This window comes from Cygnus olor, chromosome 4 (assembly GCF_009769625.2).
Source record: "Cygnus olor isolate bCygOlo1 chromosome 4, bCygOlo1.pri.v2, whole genome shotgun sequence".
Classification (NCBI taxonomy): Eukaryota; Metazoa; Chordata; class Aves; order Anseriformes; family Anatidae; genus Cygnus; species Cygnus olor.
In genome coordinates this window covers 15,015,492-15,033,413 of record NC_049172.1, presented here as the reverse complement: position 1 = coordinate 15,033,413, position 17,922 = coordinate 15,015,492, and the positions used below count along the sequence as shown (strand labels likewise).

The 17,922-nt window shown below is 38.1% G+C and overlaps 1 protein-coding gene across 7 annotated transcripts in view; it reads left to right on the top strand.

Moving 5' to 3' along the window:
• Positions 1-17,922, top strand: part of UBA6 (ubiquitin like modifier activating enzyme 6) — a 44,197-nt gene that overhangs the window by 18,313 nt on the left and 7,962 nt on the right. For all 7 annotated transcript variants that reach the window (XM_040554953.1, XM_040554956.1, XM_040554955.1 and 4 more), the window contains exons 20-34: positions 27-208; positions 776-881; positions 2,092-2,181; positions 2,292-2,372; positions 3,003-3,131; positions 4,096-4,147; positions 4,253-4,316; positions 5,147-5,216; positions 6,404-6,475; positions 7,672-7,789; positions 8,783-8,976; positions 10,201-10,328; positions 11,087-11,174; positions 11,531-11,625; positions 13,937-17,922. In XM_040554953.1, the coding sequence (XP_040410887.1) occupies positions 27-208; positions 776-881; positions 2,092-2,181; positions 2,292-2,372; positions 3,003-3,131; positions 4,096-4,147; positions 4,253-4,316; positions 5,147-5,216; positions 6,404-6,475; positions 7,672-7,789; positions 8,783-8,976; positions 10,201-10,328; positions 11,087-11,174; positions 11,531-11,625; positions 13,937-14,072 (1,605 nt within the window). In that variant the 3' untranslated portion in view covers positions 14,073-17,922. The remainder of the gene's footprint in view (positions 1-26; positions 209-775; positions 882-2,091; positions 2,182-2,291; positions 2,373-3,002; positions 3,132-4,095; positions 4,148-4,252; positions 4,317-5,146; positions 5,217-6,403; positions 6,476-7,671; positions 7,790-8,782; positions 8,977-10,200; positions 10,329-11,086; positions 11,175-11,530; positions 11,626-13,936) is intronic.

The following is a 17,922-nucleotide window of genomic DNA, read 5'->3' as shown; positions in this document are numbered from 1 at the left end:
ATACATTTATATATTTACACTTTCAGAAACCTAAAAGCTATACTGCAGCAGAAGCAACTCTGAACATCAATCCTTACTTAAAGATTGACTCATATATTAATAAAGTTTGTCCAGCCACTGAGAACACTTACAGTGATGAATTCTACACCAAGCAAGATGTGATTGTGACTGCTTTGGACAATGTTGAGGCAAGGAGGTACATCGATAGGTAGGTTGTGAAAAGGAAGTGAGGGTTGTTGTTCCCATTTTTATTTTAGAATAATTTTATTATTCTGTTCTTAATCTTCTTGAATTTCAACTACCTGAAGATTGATAACATTTTACACAGATTTATTCTGCTCCTTGACAAAGATGCTGGCTGGGAGGAGGAAGAGTTTTAAGCTTGTGGTGAAAACCAGCTCTGTTCTTGTGCAAATGCTGCTGTTCACATGGGAGGGAGCCTCTGACTGGCTTCTTGGAAATGAACAGCTGTCAAGGCCTGTTTGAGGGGGATAATAGTGTGGCAGTCTTAAAGTTGAATTATTTACATGTAGGTGTATGTACTCTAAGTTTTTAAGTAGGGATGTTTACGTTTAAAAAGAATTCTAGGTTGGCTCAGGTTTATGCTGTCCCAGTCTAACTTGAAGTAGCTCTTCTTATTTAATTTGTTCTTGGTTTAAGCTTTCCACTCTTCTTGAAAGGTCCTAGGGTCAGTTTTGGTTACGGTCTGGTAACGTCTGCAAGACAAGTGTAGTGATTAGTCTGTATCCTGATAGTCTGTGTCTTTCCATGTCAGTCGTTGCGTAGCAAACCTGCGTCCTCTTATAGACTCTGGAACTATGGGAACGAAAGGACACACGGAAGTTATTGTGCCTCATCTGACAGAGTCATATAATAGTCACGTAAGTGGTTTAAGACCATTACTCACCTTCTGTAGCTAGTCCCATGATAACCTATAATTCTGTAATTGTGTATCTGTTTAAAATAAGTGGCCCATTAGAGTTGTTGAAGTTCAGTCCTATTAAGAAACAATTATTTCCTTGGATTCTTAAGAAAAGCTCTCAGGAAATTAAATTTGAACAGATTGGAGATTTCTTTATGTAATCTTTATGTAGCTGGTGATTACACCTGGGCCAATAATCAAAAACAACTGCTCTATGAATGATGAAACATAAACCTTGTTACCCCCTCTTTTGAACAGGTACATGTGCTGGAGGAGACTATTTTGTAATAGAGCTCTGTGTTGAAGTAAATTTGAGTTTATTCAAGTTATGAGTACCACATAAGGCCAAAGAAGGGCTTCCTTTTTGCGGTATTCCCATGCTTGTTTGTAACAACTGTGGACTGTTGTTTTCAGTTAGAGGGAGCCTATCCCCTCCTGTAATTACAAAATGATTATAAAATAGAACTTTGGAGGGGGAAAAAAAAAAGTGTTAATTCTTAAACATTTTCTACGGACTGACTTTTTTTTCCTTGAAAGCTCCCTTCTAAAAAAGAATAAAGTCCCACAGCGTGATTGCAAACTGCTTTTTTGCTTGTGGTTTTCTTTCTTTGAACTGCCTTCTTCTAGCTCATTCTGTTCCTGGTGATTATCATCTCTAAAGGAGGTAGGAGAAACACAAGCCTCTGTAGTAGGGATTAGTCTGCCTGTTTCCATAAGGATACATATTAATTCTGATTGAATTGGATACTCAAACTCTTGCAGTATCCCTCAATTTAAGTTCCTATGAAACTACCTTTTGAAGATAGAAATTCACTGTTTGAGGGCACCATGAAATGATGCCACTTGGCACGTAGCCTCAATGTTGACCATCCTTAGAGCCTTGCAAGAGTCAATGAAGAAAACTGTTTCTGGCCGTGAGTGAAAGGGCATATTTCATCTTGTCAGTGTATGTGAATATGAACTACACATCTTGGAAAAACTGGCTGATAACTTCTTCTGTTGCTTATGCTTAAGGGCTGAATGTCACTTTCTGGCATCTTTTAGATTATTCATTATAAACAAATAAACATAAGCCAAACTTTGTTCTAAATGTATATAGTGTATAAATTCTTGGTGCTATTATTAGCAATAAGCTTTAATAAGCCCACGTTTATTCTCCTTAAATATAGCGGGATCCACCAGAAGAAGAAATACCTTTTTGTACCTTGAAGTCTTTCCCAGCTGCCATTGAACATACGATACAGTGGGCAAGAGATAAGGTAAGGAAATAAGTTTATAGGTTTTTGACACAACTTGCTGTGTATTTGGAAAGATGGGGGATCTGAAGTGCTTCTTCTAAAATGCTATGTTTGTTCTTTTTGTTTTCTAGTTTGAAAGTTCATTTTCTCATAAGCCTTCATTGTTTAACAAATTTTGGCAAACCTATCCATCTGCAGAAGAAGTTTTACAGGTAGGAGAATGTTGCCAGGTTAAAATCCGGAGTTTGAATTAATGCTTTTGTTCAACTAATGCTTTTGTTACTGGATTTTGTTCCCAATTATGTTAAGTAAGATTTGAGTTATTTTCTGACTTTCTTCAGAAAATCTGAAGGCTTATTTGGCAAAGTCATTTGTAGATCCTTCATAGGAACAGTATTTCTGCTCTCTAATAAAAGCCAAAGTCTTGTGCATGGTATGCTTCCCTAGCTCGTGTATTCTGTACGTGATATAGAAGTATCAGAAACGCTGAGGGGTTGTTGTCAACAATACTAGTGGGTATCAGTCAACCAGCTGGGAAAAAAGAAGGGAAGATTTACTTTCAAGTGAACTTAACTACGTAATAGATTGGACTTAACAGCTGAATTGTTTTTATTTTCTGTCTATAATGGCTAATGGTCAGTAGGACTGAGTGGAAATAAAACTAAGTGGATCACAGCTTCTGCGGAAAAACACAAAAGGAAAGAATCACATGAAGGTTAATATTCACGAAGTGATGTTCTGTTTCCTTTTGCCCATAACTTAATGAGATCAAACTTACTGTTTGACCATTTTGTGATGAATCTTGTCTGTTTTAATATTTTTGTTTTTCCTTTTGTATCTAGAGAATAAAATCAGGGGAGAGTTTAGAAGGCTGTTTTCATGTTATTAAAACACTCAGTAGAAGACCCCGAAGTTGGACTCAGTGTGTGGAACTAGCAAGAGTAAAATTTGAAAAATATTTTAGCCATAAGGTAGGTAGCTAAGATGTGGAAATAAGGCAGCATTTAACTGATAGGGATTTTAGAGAACTTATCCTTAATAACTAGTTTTCCAAGTCTTTGCATGCACTTCCATCTCTTCTTCATAAATAACAAACTTTACTTGAAATTTTAAAATGCTGCGTCCCTTCCTCTTCTTACGGTAGAGTTTTTTTTTAGACTGCTTTATTAACTAATTACTAATGGCTTTGTTCAGTAGTTTCCATGCAATTTTGTTTGCATTTTTTCCAGTTGACTAGGTATTTTGTTTTTCCAGAGCAGCTGGATTATCAGATGCCTTTTATTAAAGGACAATAGCTTTTTTCTCCCACTAAACTTTTTGTTACTTAATTCTTCATATCCATATCCCTGATTTTCTTAAAGCTGTCACAGAAATGTTGGCTAAAATGTAAGCAAGTCATTCTGAAAGTCTGATCTACAGCATTGCTTGAAGTGTCTGTGTGTGTGTGTGGTGAGGAATTGTGTAGGAAAGAAGTGATCAGGATGTTGTGTATTAATAAACATATCACATCCATGTGTATCGAAGCCCTGGTTGTGATGACAGTTGTCACGTTACGAAAATGTTACTTTCCCAATTGTGAATTGGTATGCCAGAATCCTAAAGTGACAAGGTGGGGGGGAACTCTTTGCTTGGTGGATGAAGTATCTTGCTTGGACGTGGTACAGGTGAGGTGACATTGTCATCTTCATCCTGTGAATGAATGAGCAAGTCACTCTGCCTGTACGTATTTATGTCTTTAAGCTCTCTCTATTGATAAATACGTCTTTAGATTTTAACTCTTTTAAGACACTCCAGTGTATAGCTGACGTCATTTAAAGCTGTATCAAGATTTCACATGGTTGCTAAAAAGAAGGCATGATTTTGTGCAGTTGTGTCAGTCTATATATAACAATTTAGTATAACAATTTAGTAAAGTTATTCTAACTTTTCCTCTAGGCTCTTCAGCTTCTTCATTCATTTCCCCTTGATACACGATTAAAAGATGGAAGTAAGTACAGACACTGTCTTGTGCCTCCTGTGAATTCATGCCATATATCATGCATTGCTGTTCCTGATTCCCTAGGATTTCATCATAAGTCTGTCTTCTTACCAGGTTTGTTCTGGCAGTCACCAAAGAGGCCACCTTTCCCAGTGAAGTTTGAATTTAAAGATCCTTTGTAAGTATGGCTCAGCATTTTAATGCATCCTATAAAGCTCACCCCATAGTAGGACATACAAGACAGTGGCTTTATAGCAATACAAGTTAGACTGATACTCAGTAGAGGCTCGTGCACAGTCTTACACTGTGGCAGATTGGGAGAACTGTCTTTCATTTTCACTGCAGGTAATTGAACTTACTGACATAGGATCAGAGGGTGCTATAAGAAGTTCTGACAATATTTAACACGAAATGGCTTAGAACAACCCATTTCATTTATGTGGCTACAGAATTACAAAGTTGTTGTTTTATCCCTATCAGCCCACATCATAAAATGCAGAATATGCCCAATTAAATTGACTACCTAAAATGTCCTAATGGAGGTCATTCATTCATCGTGATTTGGGTCTGATCTAGATGGCTTAAGTGTTACAGATAATTTTAAAAATGATGTGGCTGAAGCATCAAAAAGCCTTGATATGCTGCATATCTACACCTGCTCTGAGAAACTGTCTGTATCCCCATTCTTAGTGTGGGAGAAAACTGAGATCATTGCAAGTGTCAGAGTAGTTTTGAGGTGAAGTTTTTTATCCTTCCATTGATGTCATGTGACAGATCTTCCTGATTGCAGATATTAATGCATTTAATCCTAGCATTAAATAACTTTGCTCATCAAAGATTACTTAGTTTTGGGAAGGACTTTGGAGTCCCTCAAAATCCGTCTGTTTTGGACGGTGTGCTCTGAAGGGTAGACATTGTTTCTCAGTGCGTGTTCTCAAGACCTCTTTGAATATGGTTGCAAAACTTCAAGTGGACAACTGAACAACAAAAAAATCTCTTCCTCTTCAGGCACTATGGTTTCATTGTGAGCGCAGCAAAACTCTTTGCAACCGTGTACTGTGTTCCCTTCACAGAAAAGGTAATCCATATTGCAATAATGTCCCCATTTCATAACTTGGATATACACATTCAGTTTTGGTCTCGTCTCTAGTTGCAAGTCCTTTCCCATAACTGAAGTGGTTCTTAAAATAATCTATCCATCAGCACTGGTTGTCCAGCAGCTGTTTATATATATTCTTTTTGATTAAAGTTACTAACCAGGAAAACAAATGACTAGTGTATTAGGTATTTTCAGTAAGCTCTGAACTCTTAAATCCTTATTTTGACGGACCTGTTTCCTGTGTAATATAATGACTGAATTGAAAGATCTTTTTAAGACATTTTTTGATTAAGTATCTTAGCTATCTTGTGAGGTGTTTTATTATTGATAATTACTACTCACAGCCTCTCTGTTGCTTATCCTTTGTTTTTCTTGTTACCCTTTGTCTTTTCTAATTGAATTTTCCTGCAAGTCACATTTACATCTGATGAACTAGTTTGAGTATTGTGCCATGAGTAATGCCTCCCTTATGTGCAATTAGGAGACCCCAGATATATATGTGGATCCAGGTGCTGTGCAGTGAGACTGACTGATTCTAGGCCAGTCAGACTTGCTGTGCTTTGCAGAGCAAAATTCCAATTAGTGCAAAACTACCCTGCCATTTGTGCTGAGGACACCAGATAAAAGAAATGGCACCTCTTCCCTCATGGTAGATCTACAGAAATCAGACACGTGATAACAAGTATTTATGTTGCCTCAGGATGTCTGACTTGACTTCAGTACTCTTTGAACAAAACACAGTACAGACATTTTAAAGTACATACAAATGAAATATACTGTTTTTTTTAAGCTTGGATGTAACTTTGATACCTATTTTTACATGAATCCCTATCAATGTTGACACTATTCTGTATTTCTTGCAAATCTTGTATTTGTATAGACAAATGTGTGTTTGCCTCTTTATAGCAAAGAGGGTACTGGAATAATCTTATTTCACAGACATATAAATTCTGTTCAGTTTTCTAGTGCTAGGCACTTCATACCACTGTGGATCTTATGCATTATAAACCTCACTTGATGTCTCATTGGAACACCAATAACTATTTGTGGGATTTTTTTGGTTTTGGTATTCTTTGAAATGTTCCTGCGTACGCAGTCTCTTGGGGGGTGGGGGGCTTTTTTCAGTTGCTATGAATTTAAATTATTTTTCTTCAAAACCATAATAGGATTTGTCAGAGGAAACTATTTTGAAGATAACTTCATCTGTGGAGGTACCAGAGTTCAGACCTTCAAACAAAGTAAGTATGACTTCAATTTTAAAGAAAAAATAATCCACACACAGTGTCACACATCTCCCACTACTCTGTGCATTGATGCTGATATGAAATACACATGAATAAAAATGCATTTTTGGGAAACAAGCGAGTGACATACAGGACTGCTCTAACTTGAATAGAGCTAAGGTGTCTATGTACCAGCTACTAAATGCAAGGTGGATTTTCTATGGGGCTTTTGTAAATGACTTGCAGTAGCCTTTTCAATGCACGGGTGTGATCATAAGTCTACAATGTTTTTAAGTTTACACAAGCTTATACCTATATATTTAAAGTAGTAAAATGTCACTCATAAGCAACTTCAAAGCAATCCTTGACTAGAGTCGATTTGTTATTTCTCTCTAGGTAGTATTAAGGAAGTGTCATTACTTTTGTTTATTTCAGAAGTGTTAACTTCAAAATAGCTTAAGTCTTGTTTTGCAGTGGCTAGCATTTGTCATCACTTAAAAATAACAATATATTCCAGGGTGGTTTCATATTTTCTTGCCCAGTGCTAATGTTTGTCTTGTGAATGCTTGTCTCATGAGACAAAACTCCTATTTTGACTCAGAATCACGGAATGGTTCATATTAGAAGGGAACTCTGGAGACTGTCCAACCCATCTGCTCAAGCAGGGATAGCTAGAGCAGGTTGTCTGGGACTGTCCCATCTGGTTTTGAATCCCTTCGAGGACTGGAGACACTCGGGGTGACCTGTGCCAGTGTTCAACCATCCTTACAGTTTTGGTTGTGGTTTGTTTTGGTGTGTGTTTTTTTTATTATTATTTGTTTGTTATTGGTTTTAAGTGTTATGTTTCTTACGGAATTTCCTATGCTTCAGTTTGTTCCCATATCCCCTTGTCCTATCATTGGGCACCAATAAAAAGAGTTCAGCTCCACCTTCTGTCCTTCCCCGCTACCAACTGTTTACACACATTGATAAGATCCTGCTGAGCCTTCTCTTCTCCAAGCTGCACAGCACCAGCTCTCTCAGCCTCTCCTGATATGAGAGATGCTCCAGTCCCTTAATGATCTTTGTGGCCCTTGGCTGGGCTTGCTCTAGTAAGTCCATGCCCCTCTTGTACCTGGGAGGGAGGACTGCAGGGAACACAGAAAATTTAGTATGCTTGTGCTGTACAAAGTTCATGTATTCTATTACTTAAACACTGTACACACTTGCAGGTTGTACAGACCGATGAAACTGCAAGAAAACCAGATCATATTCCAGTCAGCAGTGAGGATGAAAGAAATGCTATTTTCCAGCTGGAGAAGTTTATACTATCCAATGAAGCTTTGGAAAGTGAGTAGTACAAGCTAGCTTTATAGATGAGTAACATCTTGCAATTGCACTGCAGCAGCATGACATTCAGGTCTTTGGATAAAAAAGTTCTGTAATTCTGCAAGAATTAGACAGCTGATTGCTAAGTCTTTCCAAAGTACCATGCAGGTAATTTGTCCATATTGCTTGACCTTAAAACTTGCAAGAATCTCAGAAATACAGAAGTATAGGGTTCTTTGTTATACTCGCACACAAATGCAGCCCTGATAACTGTGAGAAGGTAGCAGGGCATTCCCTCTAAAGAGGGAAGAGGCCCTGACTAGATCCCAGATGGACTGAAAGTGATTCTGGTATGAGAAACTTGAGAGCTGGTTCTTACAGGAAAGAGTCTGAAATTATCCTAAATTGTGAAGGCTGTTAGTCTTCATCAACATCTTCTAGATATATTAAAATGTAGATACTTGAATTCTGTTTCTGTGTTTGGCAACGTGAAGTGGTCATTGGGCATGAACTGCATACGTAGATTTTTAGCCCATGGACACAGAGGAGAAAGATTACTTCAGCTCTAACCCATCCTATGGAGAGTTGACTCAAACCTCTGTCTCCCATGCTACTGAGCTCATACCAATATGGTAACAGATAAACAAAGCTTTTATAGGGAATTCTCAGAGTAGAAAAGCTATAACACGGTAGAGGTTAGTAAGAAATACCCATAGAACTATCCAAAATCTATTCTTGGTGTTGCAAGGAAAATAGTATTCTGGACATCTTGATATTTCTTTAGTTACTCACTTCTAACAACAGTCATCATTAATATTGATAGAGACATTTTTCCTTCTAGCATGGAAAAGTAAGTTATAAGTATGGCACCAAGCTCCAGAACATTAAAAAATAATAATAAAAAAAAAAAAGTATTTGAGTGTATTTGTTAAGGTTCTATTTCCCTGTAACTTATGTTTAGGACACCCTCCGTTGTCTAACAATAATTTTTGCTCTTTTTTTTTCTATGAGTAGATGACTTGCAAATGAAGCCCATTTCTTTTGAAAAAGATGACGATACTAATGGACATATAGATTTCATAACAGCAGCATCAAACTTACGAGCCAAGATGTACAACATTGAACCAGCAGATCGGTTCAAAACAAAGCGCATTGCTGGAAAGATTATTCCTGCAATTGCAACGGCTACTGCTGCAGTTTCAGGGCTGGTAAGTATGCTTTTAAAATTCTGAAAATGCATGTTTGTTTTTTTTTTCCTGTTGCTGTTCCTTGCCTAAAACCACTATTATTTGGATATTCATTAATGCTACCCAGAGAGAGCATCATCTAAGAAATGTTTTTTTTAAATTATTTAAGATCACAATGTATTCATTCTATAATGATAATTATCAATCTAATATGTCATAAATACTTTCATTTCAAACTTACATTCTGCTGTTGTTTAGCTGCCTGCCAGGTTAAACACCACACAGGTGTTCATTCACACCCCCATAGTGGGACGGGGCAGTGAATTGGGGAAAAAAGTGAAACTCTTGGGTTAAGATGAGGGCAGTTTAATAAGAAAAAAAAAACAAACCACAAAACAAGTTATGCACAATGCAATTACTCACCACCCGCAGATCGATGTCCAGCCAGTCTCCAAACAATGGGAGGCACCTGGCCGACTTCCCCAGCTTTTATTGCTGAGCATGACATCACGTGGTATGAAATATCCCTTTGGCCAGTCTGGGTCAGCTGCCCTGGTTGTGTCCCTCCCAGCTTCTGGTGCACCCCCAGCCCTCCTCTCTGGCAGGGTGGTGTGAGACGTTGAACAGTCCTTGACTTAGTGTAAGCACTGCTCAGCAACAACTGAAAACATTAGTGTGTTATCAGCATTACTTTCCTCCTAAATCCAAAACACGGCACCATACTAGCTACTATGAAGAAAATTGACTCTACCCCTGCTGAAACCAGGACAGATTCTTTTATTCTCGTGTGCAAGTATAAAAGGTCACTCTTGGTTTCAGCTGTGGTAAGCCCTCAGTACTTTTATTTCTGGTTTGCTGACCAGAAAGAGGAGTTGAAGATAAGCATTTTGGTTTGTTTTTTGCAGTTATTACTACCATCAGAGTGGCAGTGTCAAGAGTGGAAATGATCTATTCAGTATTAGTTCACATCCACGCACCTCAACAGAACTTCAAGCCTTATGGGGGGTGTCTTGAATTGAAGAACTTTGTAAGAGTCCTGCATTAGGAAGAGTTTTGAACATTTTAAATACTTGCAGCAGCAGCAGAAGAATTTATTTCTGTGGTATATTTGGGTTGCGTCTAACGTGATTTACTTTGTGGATTGCACAAAGGCTGATCTCCTCAACAACTTATCCTACAGTTGTGTGGCCTCCTAATTAAATTAACGTGGGTCTTACAGAAGCAAGTGATTCTTATGTATTGCAGGTTGCACTGGAACTCATCAAAGTTGTGGGTGGTTACCCAGCTGATGCATACAAGAACTGTTTTCTGAACTTAGCCATTCCCATAATGGTCTTTACAGAAACTGCTGAAGTAAGAAGAACTGAAATCAGGTAGGAAGGGTGATGGTAGAAAGGTGGTATTCTGGAAACCTGATGTCTCTCACTTAGAAGTTGGTGAGACATTACATGCGCGAGACTTGTACTTATTAAACCTAGATAATCAGATTAAATCCATATGTGCTTGTTATAGCAGAAGTGTAATGGAACCAAAGTTCATGGTCATACTCCAGTTAAAAATACAGATATATTCAAGGTTGGTTATTTTCGTTCTTCAAACTTGGAAGATGATGAATAACTTTGTGTTTGCTATCAAGCTCTATTAGCCATATACTACTGCCAAGGGTGTCCCATAATGCATCACTCAACTTCCTGTTTGGACATGCAGCTCATACGCTCCTCTGTCCTAATTTTAAAGCTAGTGGTTTTAAGGGCTTAGTTTTGTTTTCAGTGGGAGCTGTTGGTAGCTAGGCTCTAAAAATCTAGACGAGATAGATATGCAGCACAGTTATTAATAAACATCCTGTCTGCTCAGACTGGATACACTTCTGTATCTTGGTCAATACAAAACCTATTCTTCAGTATGTCTGAAAACTCAGTAAATTCATTGCCAGATATTATGTTTACTCAGTTATAACTTTGTGTCTTGTGCTTAGCCAGGTGAAAGGGCTAGAGAAATGGTAGGAGACGGAGAAGAGATTTTTGCTTGAGATAAAACAGCAAGTCACTAGAAGAGAAAGCAATTCTTCAATATATGTTTAAAGGAAATGTCTGTTCTAAAGTAACAAACCATCTTTCTCTTTTTAAAACAGAAATGGGATATCATTTACAATCTGGGACAGGTGGACAATTTATGGAAAAGAGGATTTTACACTGTTGGACTTCATAAATGCTGTCAGAGTAAGAAATCTATTGTACTGTGTTAATGCAAGATGAGAGGAAAGCGTTTTCTTGTCTTGGGTTGTTGGCTTTTTTTTTGCCCTTGTCAAATTGTTGTTTTAACCAGAATAATTCTAGAAAGAATTTCAATGGGAGCTTAAATCTGTAAGTTAACACATCCAAGCCTATTTTCAAGTTCTTTAATTCGATTTGTTAAAATGTATCTTAATAAAACTTCTGTCAACATCCGTGTATTATCTCATTTTCTGTTTGGAATCCTATGGTTTTCAATAATTAGCTGTAGTAGTAACCGTAGTTGTCTGCTGGGTTTTGCAGCTGTCATAGTCCTTTAATACATTTTAATTTGTGAATTCCAGGAGAAATATGGAATTGAACCAACTATGGTTGTACAGGGAGTCAAAATGCTGTATGTTCCCGTGATGCCAGGTCATATTAAAAGATTAAAGCTGACGTAAGTATATCTGGAAAATGGATCCAGGGATGTGAATGCACCTACAAATTATGTTCACTGGTTGTATCATAAGAATGTGTGTCTGACAGCACTATTTTCTCCCAGAGTGGTTTCTAGTTGTTTATATTTGGGAAAGAGAAAAGGTACTTTTCTTCCTTAAAAAAAAAAAAAAAAGTGAATTAATTCTTGTGGTGAATTAACTTCTGTGCTGAGGACAGGAGACTTAGAAAATGCAACTCTAATGACTCTAACTGATGAATGCCAGAATGAGAAACCCAAAGAAGTATGACAGTAACTTTTTTGGAGACAGAATATAGCTTGGTTTAAGCAAAACAAATACTAAGTGATCTGTTCTAAACAGGCTTAAAACTAATGGTGATATTTAGCAACTTAGTTCTGAAAGTAGGGGAAGACATTCAAGAAGGAGTTAATGTGTTGGTTGCAAGCTGAGATTAATGGTAGTCTGTTTAGTCTGTGGTAATTCCTTGAGATTCTAGTTTACTTTAGGCCTTTTAAAAATGGAGTTTGCAAGACTTTGTGAGTGATGCTTACTGACAGGATGTCAGGGTATAACAAACTAGAAATTTGAGAGGGTGTGAGTACAGGCCATTATTATTATTTTTTGATTGATAGACCTTTGCAAAGGAATTGCCACATCTGACCCAAGTTGAATTTTACTTTATGTGTCGATTGAACTTCTGTAGCTCAAAATTTGTCCATCACAACTCCTCTGAAGTGTTTGTTGGTCAGTGCTTACAAGTAAGTAGATGCATTGATCAGTAGTCTGCTAGTAGGTAACTTCAGGAAAAGTAGTACTTATGTGGGCAAATTCCAGGGAGAGAAGAGTCTGTTGGTGCTGCCTGTAGGGTGCCTGGCATACCAAGATGTGAATTTATAGCCCACCTCTGAACAATCGTTTATATTCCTTCTCCTACAGCTGTATAAATCATTTTGAGTGAGTGGAGTTAGTAATAAAGTCAAAGGCCTGCTTTGAAGCTGCCTCTGTGTGAAGATCAAGATTTTCTATTAACCCTGAGACTGTTCAAGCTTTCCATGTAGTTACAGCTTGTGGGGTTCTGTTACAAATGGTCCCAAAAGCTTTGAAAGATGTGTGCACAGCAAATTCAGGTCTTGCTTGCATTTTTTTTTTTCTTAAGGTGTTTAAAATCTTGCTATATTAGGACAACAAGCATTTCAAAACGCTGTCTTCATTTCAGAATTACAGCACTGACTAGAAGCATAGTCCTTAGGTGCAGGTTTTAGAGACGTTTACCCACCTTGCTCTGTAACTTGAGGCTTCCTCATGCAAATGGATATGACGTCAGTATCTCTGCTAAGAAGAGTAATGCTTTGTGCTCTTGTGAGGGAACAAGTACTTTTGGGGAAAGCAGCTTTTTGTCCTGTGTGCTAAGGCTTAGCCAGAAGTAAAATCCTTCTCTGATGTATCCTGTGAGGAATAGAAATAAATGTGTTCTTCAAGCCTCCTAGCATTTGAGCTGGCCTCATGAACCAGTGCTCCAAGTTGGAGAAAAAAAAAAGATTGTTTTGAGACGTCCAGAGATATGCAATGAAAGTGAGGTTGATCAAAGTAATTATTGTGCAACTTAAGTCTCCAAGGTGCAGCTATTGCTTATGTTGCAGTAATAAGACTCCAGAGAGCAAAGAGGGGAAGTAGTACTGAAACATGACGTGCTTGCCTAGTTTAAATTTGCTTTGTGGTCACCGAAGAATAAGTCCTAGATCTTTTTTGTTTCTCCCCCTCATAGCTCTTCACTTTCAAAATTCGAGGACTTGGAAAGTCTTAACTTCAGTAGAATTGCTTTCTGGGAGAACTGCATATCTAGTGTCTGCATTGGAGGGGGTCTGCCTAATAAAGTCTTAAAACAAGCCATTATTGGTAGACCAAGAATTTGGTCCTACTTCATGACCAAATTGCTGCACAGAAAGCTACTTCTATCTTGTGCCTTAATAGGATGCCAAAGAGAAGTCACATGGGTGAGGAATCCCATCTGAAAGTGGCCATTTTCTCTTGTCATTTTTTCTGAGCGCTTGTTAGTGAGCAATGTAATAGCTCACTAGCAGGCTGAGGACTGTGTCAAGAGAAGTAGAATGCCGTTTGCAGTAGTTCAGACAGGAACGACCTTTGTGTCTATTTGTGTCCATTGTTAAAAGAAAGCTCATTCTCCATTTTAATGTGGTTTCTGGTATGTTGGGCTTCATTGCTGGTAGTGAAATTTATCCTAGTCTGGCTCTGAATTCCCATTGTCAGTCCTTCTTCTGTTACCTCAATAAACTGTTTGCTTCTTTGTAGGATGCAAAAGCTTGTGAAGCCATCTGCTGATAAAAAGTATGTGGATTTGACAGTATCATTTGCTCCAGAGACTGATGGAGATGAAGACTTGCCAGGGCCACCAGTGAGATACCACTTTGTTCAGGAAGACAATTGATGGTAGAGGTGCAAAAGTCACTCCAGGACCATTTGTTTTGAAAGGAGTGTGCTAATTTTCAGCTATTAAAGATGGTACTATATATTTTTTTTTTTTTTGGTGAAGCCTTAATTAAAACAAATGGTGAAAGTCAGTTGCTTTGCACTGAAGACAAACTGGACTTGTTTCATCTCCTGTTACCTTCAAACCTGTTTACTCAAGGAAGGATTGGTCACTCCATGAGATGGAATGTCCAGTACAGTCCTTACCTTAAAGACAAGATATGTTTTAATTTGTGGGGAGCTGAAGAAAGCAAGAAGAACAGTGAACGTAACAGATTGTCCCCATGTGCAATTTAAGCACTGCTTAGAGAAGATTGCAAAAACTGGGGAAACTGCCATTTTATGATACTCCTGTCAAATCCATTTCATGTGTTATTTTCTTCTCAAATGAGAATTTCAATCTTGCCATCTACACGAGGGATAACCCATCCAAAATGTTTAAACTTCCACTTAAAAGCAGATGAGCTGCTCTGCTGTGTTGTTGGTGCTCTCTTCTGAACTGTATGTGATGCTGTGTGTCAGAGCAGCTATCTTAATGTCAGTCTCCACGTGGAAACAGAGGGAGGCAGGTCTTGAACAGGTATAAAAATTGTCATAGCTCCCCTGAAGTCAAGACACCTGGAATTGTTCATTATCTGCACTAAGACTGTTCTCTGGGGAATACTGCAATATGGGGAAAGTGGAACCCTATCGGAGAGCTGAGTTAACACTTTCAACAATAAAACTTTGCCTTCAAGAAAGAGAAAATGTTCGGTGTGGTTGAGCCTTTCTGCCCTTACCAAATTGAGAGCACTGTAGCAAGAGATGACTTTGAAAGGAGGTAAAGGCAAATGGCTGCAGATGTTTGTCACAGCAAACACTCTTTCCTCAGCTGCTCCTTCTGGTACCATTTCCTTACAGTGGATGGTTATGCTGTACACCTGTCCACAGCATGAGTCTGAGTTGTACTGAGTTTTTTCAGTTACTAGGGTATCTAAGTATAAAGAATCTGATTATTGGAAATAATTAGAGACTTGCTTTGTGCTGTGGTGAGGCAGAGGTGTATTACAGAAGCATCTGTAACAACATCTTCTCTGTCATTTAAACACTGGATAGTGTAGCTCATAGTTCATGTGGCAGGGGGAAGGTGGGTTGATTTTTTTTTTTTTTTTTTTTTTTGGTATTCCCCAGTGATGATAGTGAAGTGGGATCAGAAAAAAAAAAAAAAAGAAACAACAACAACAAAGCTACAAACTGGAAAACCTATTAATATTTTTAAGCTTTAGAGACAGTGAATGCCCATCTCTAAATCCTGTGGTTGTTGCAAAAGGTATTAACTACTTCACTGTTTATCCTTGATTATTCTTTGTTAAGGTTCAGGGATATCTTCACATTTAATGAACATTATTGGTTAGGTCTCTTCCCCCACCCCCCCCACCCCCCTCCTCAGATAGTTGTAGTCAGGAACAATAGCTATTGGGTTGGGCACTTGAACACCAAGATGTATGGAACTGAATAGCTGGAATCAACACAATTATTTCAATATATGGGATTTGTTCTTACATATGGGATACCTTCTGTAAAGGTGTATATAGTTTTACAGTCAGTATAGCTTATAGATATTTTCTAGATTATTAATAGTGCTCTTTAAACTACCTAACTTATTTCTTTTTTTAAAGAACTTCTTATAGAGACTTTTTTTTTCTGAAACAGGAGAAAAGATTACTACATTTACAGTGTAGAGATGGCACAAGCAGACAGTAAGTTTTCACTTCTAAATAACAACCAAAATATATTTCCATGTGGCGGTATTAGAATCTAAACTCTAAACTGAAATCAGTAATTAGTACTAAGGATCGCTTACTTGAATGTTTAGGTTAAATGAAAGCACTGTCACCTCTCACAGTTGTAAGCTGCAAAAGAAATGAAATTTTCAGTAAGTATGCTCTGGTGCATTAGCGTGGTGATAACGTGCTTCTGCTTCTGAAGTAGGCAGCGTAGAAAAATGGTGTTAGTCTCACTACTTTGCTAGAAGGCCATCTGACGGCCCTCAGGGTATAAAATAAATTTTCAGATACAAGTAACAGAGTGGCTCTTGCTAATGACAATGCATACAGCTTTGTGAGAACCTTGCCAAAAATTCCAGGTAGAGGATGGCAAGTATCAGGGCCAGAACTGACAGATAAGGCTGGATCTCTGTGCTGCTGTTCTTATTGTGCGTATCTGTTGGATGCATGTCTGTTCTACGGGTGGGTTCCTCTCAGTTTAACAGTTGGTGATAGAAAAACCAAAAATGCAAAACAGGTCTATAAATGTTTTTAGCTGACCTTTAAGATTTTCTGGATATAAGTTAACCTAGAGAACACTTTACAAGTAATTACGTAAGAGGACTTCATATGGAGGAACTGTGCATGTCAAGTGGCTATTAAAGTTGTTTTTCATATTTTCAGATTTTCTGAATTGCTGATACAGAGGGTGAATGTGTTTATGTTGGAGTTTGTGTAGAGGGGAGTGAGCAGATTTGGCATGAATTTGTGTTTGATACAGTCTATTTTTCAATTTAGTGCTGCTTTTTACCCGAAGTCCTAGCAGGTGCTCAGCAGGATCATGCTAAAAGGGCTCAACTCAGGCTGGCCAAGTGAGCTTTGGGCTGGGGGGGGATTTGCTGGTCTTCCAGATCTCCAGTACTGCCAGTACAGTGCTAGCAGTGCAGAGGTGCATTGCACCACCTGGAATCTCAGAACTGCTTTTTGGCTTTGTGATGAAAACTTGTGTGTGTCTAGGATTTTTTGACGCTATGTTCTCATGTAGCAGCTAGAGCTAGCAATCTCCCTGCAGCAATGAAGGACCAACTGCCTTTCTGCTAGAACACTCTGAATACCTTTCCGTCAAAATGTTTTTCTTTGCAAGAGCAGTTGATTTGCAGAGATTAAATTTTATATCGGCATTAAAGATCTTTCTCATTCATGCTTTTTTTATAGTCTGCTCAAAATTTACATTAGCTTTCCCTTAATTTCTTACATTAAATTACTTCCTAAATAGTTGCAGGAATGTTCATGCATGCAAACCGAGGCATATAGCACCCGGCTCTATGTCTCTTTAATGCTTGGAGTAGTGAGGATTCTGTGTCAAGATCATGCTACTCTTAATAAGGCTGTTTTGACAGATATGGCCTTCTTCTTGATGGATTTAGGAGTAAAAATTACACGTTTTCATCTTTTTATCTCCATTTTCAAAATACACGTGGTAAATATGTGAACATTTATTAAAAGAAAAAGTGCTATTCAAGAATAATGACTGCATAGAAAGAAAACTCTGGCCCCAGTTTCTACCAATGCTGAAACACCCGTGTCACCTCATCACAATCTCTCACATCCTAAAATCTAAAAACACAGGTTTCAGTTAGGCAATGTTTATATGTACATCTGGCTTGTATCAAACAGAGGTAAGGGCTTTAGGTAAGTTCATGTTCTTAACCTTTCCTTGTATCTTTGGAAATATTGTGGCTAGTTGTTTGAAGAAAGGAACTGAATTTCAGCCAAATGCAACTGACTTAATTGTTCCTCTACCTCTTGTGCTACAGGAGTTGGTTTGTTTAAGAAAAAAGCCAGAATCAGCTGAAGGAGTGTAGCTCAGCTGTAGATACTCCATCCTGGAAGCACTTTGTTTGGTCCAGCTGCCTGACACACTTTAGAGGCTAAAAATATTAAACTCGGATCCTACTGCTGATCACTTCAGTCGCTTGTTTTGAAGGCTGGATCCCCAATTTCCGAGAGGAATTTCGAGATGGATTCTGTGGCTGAGGCTCGGTGAGGTTCCACACCTGCTCG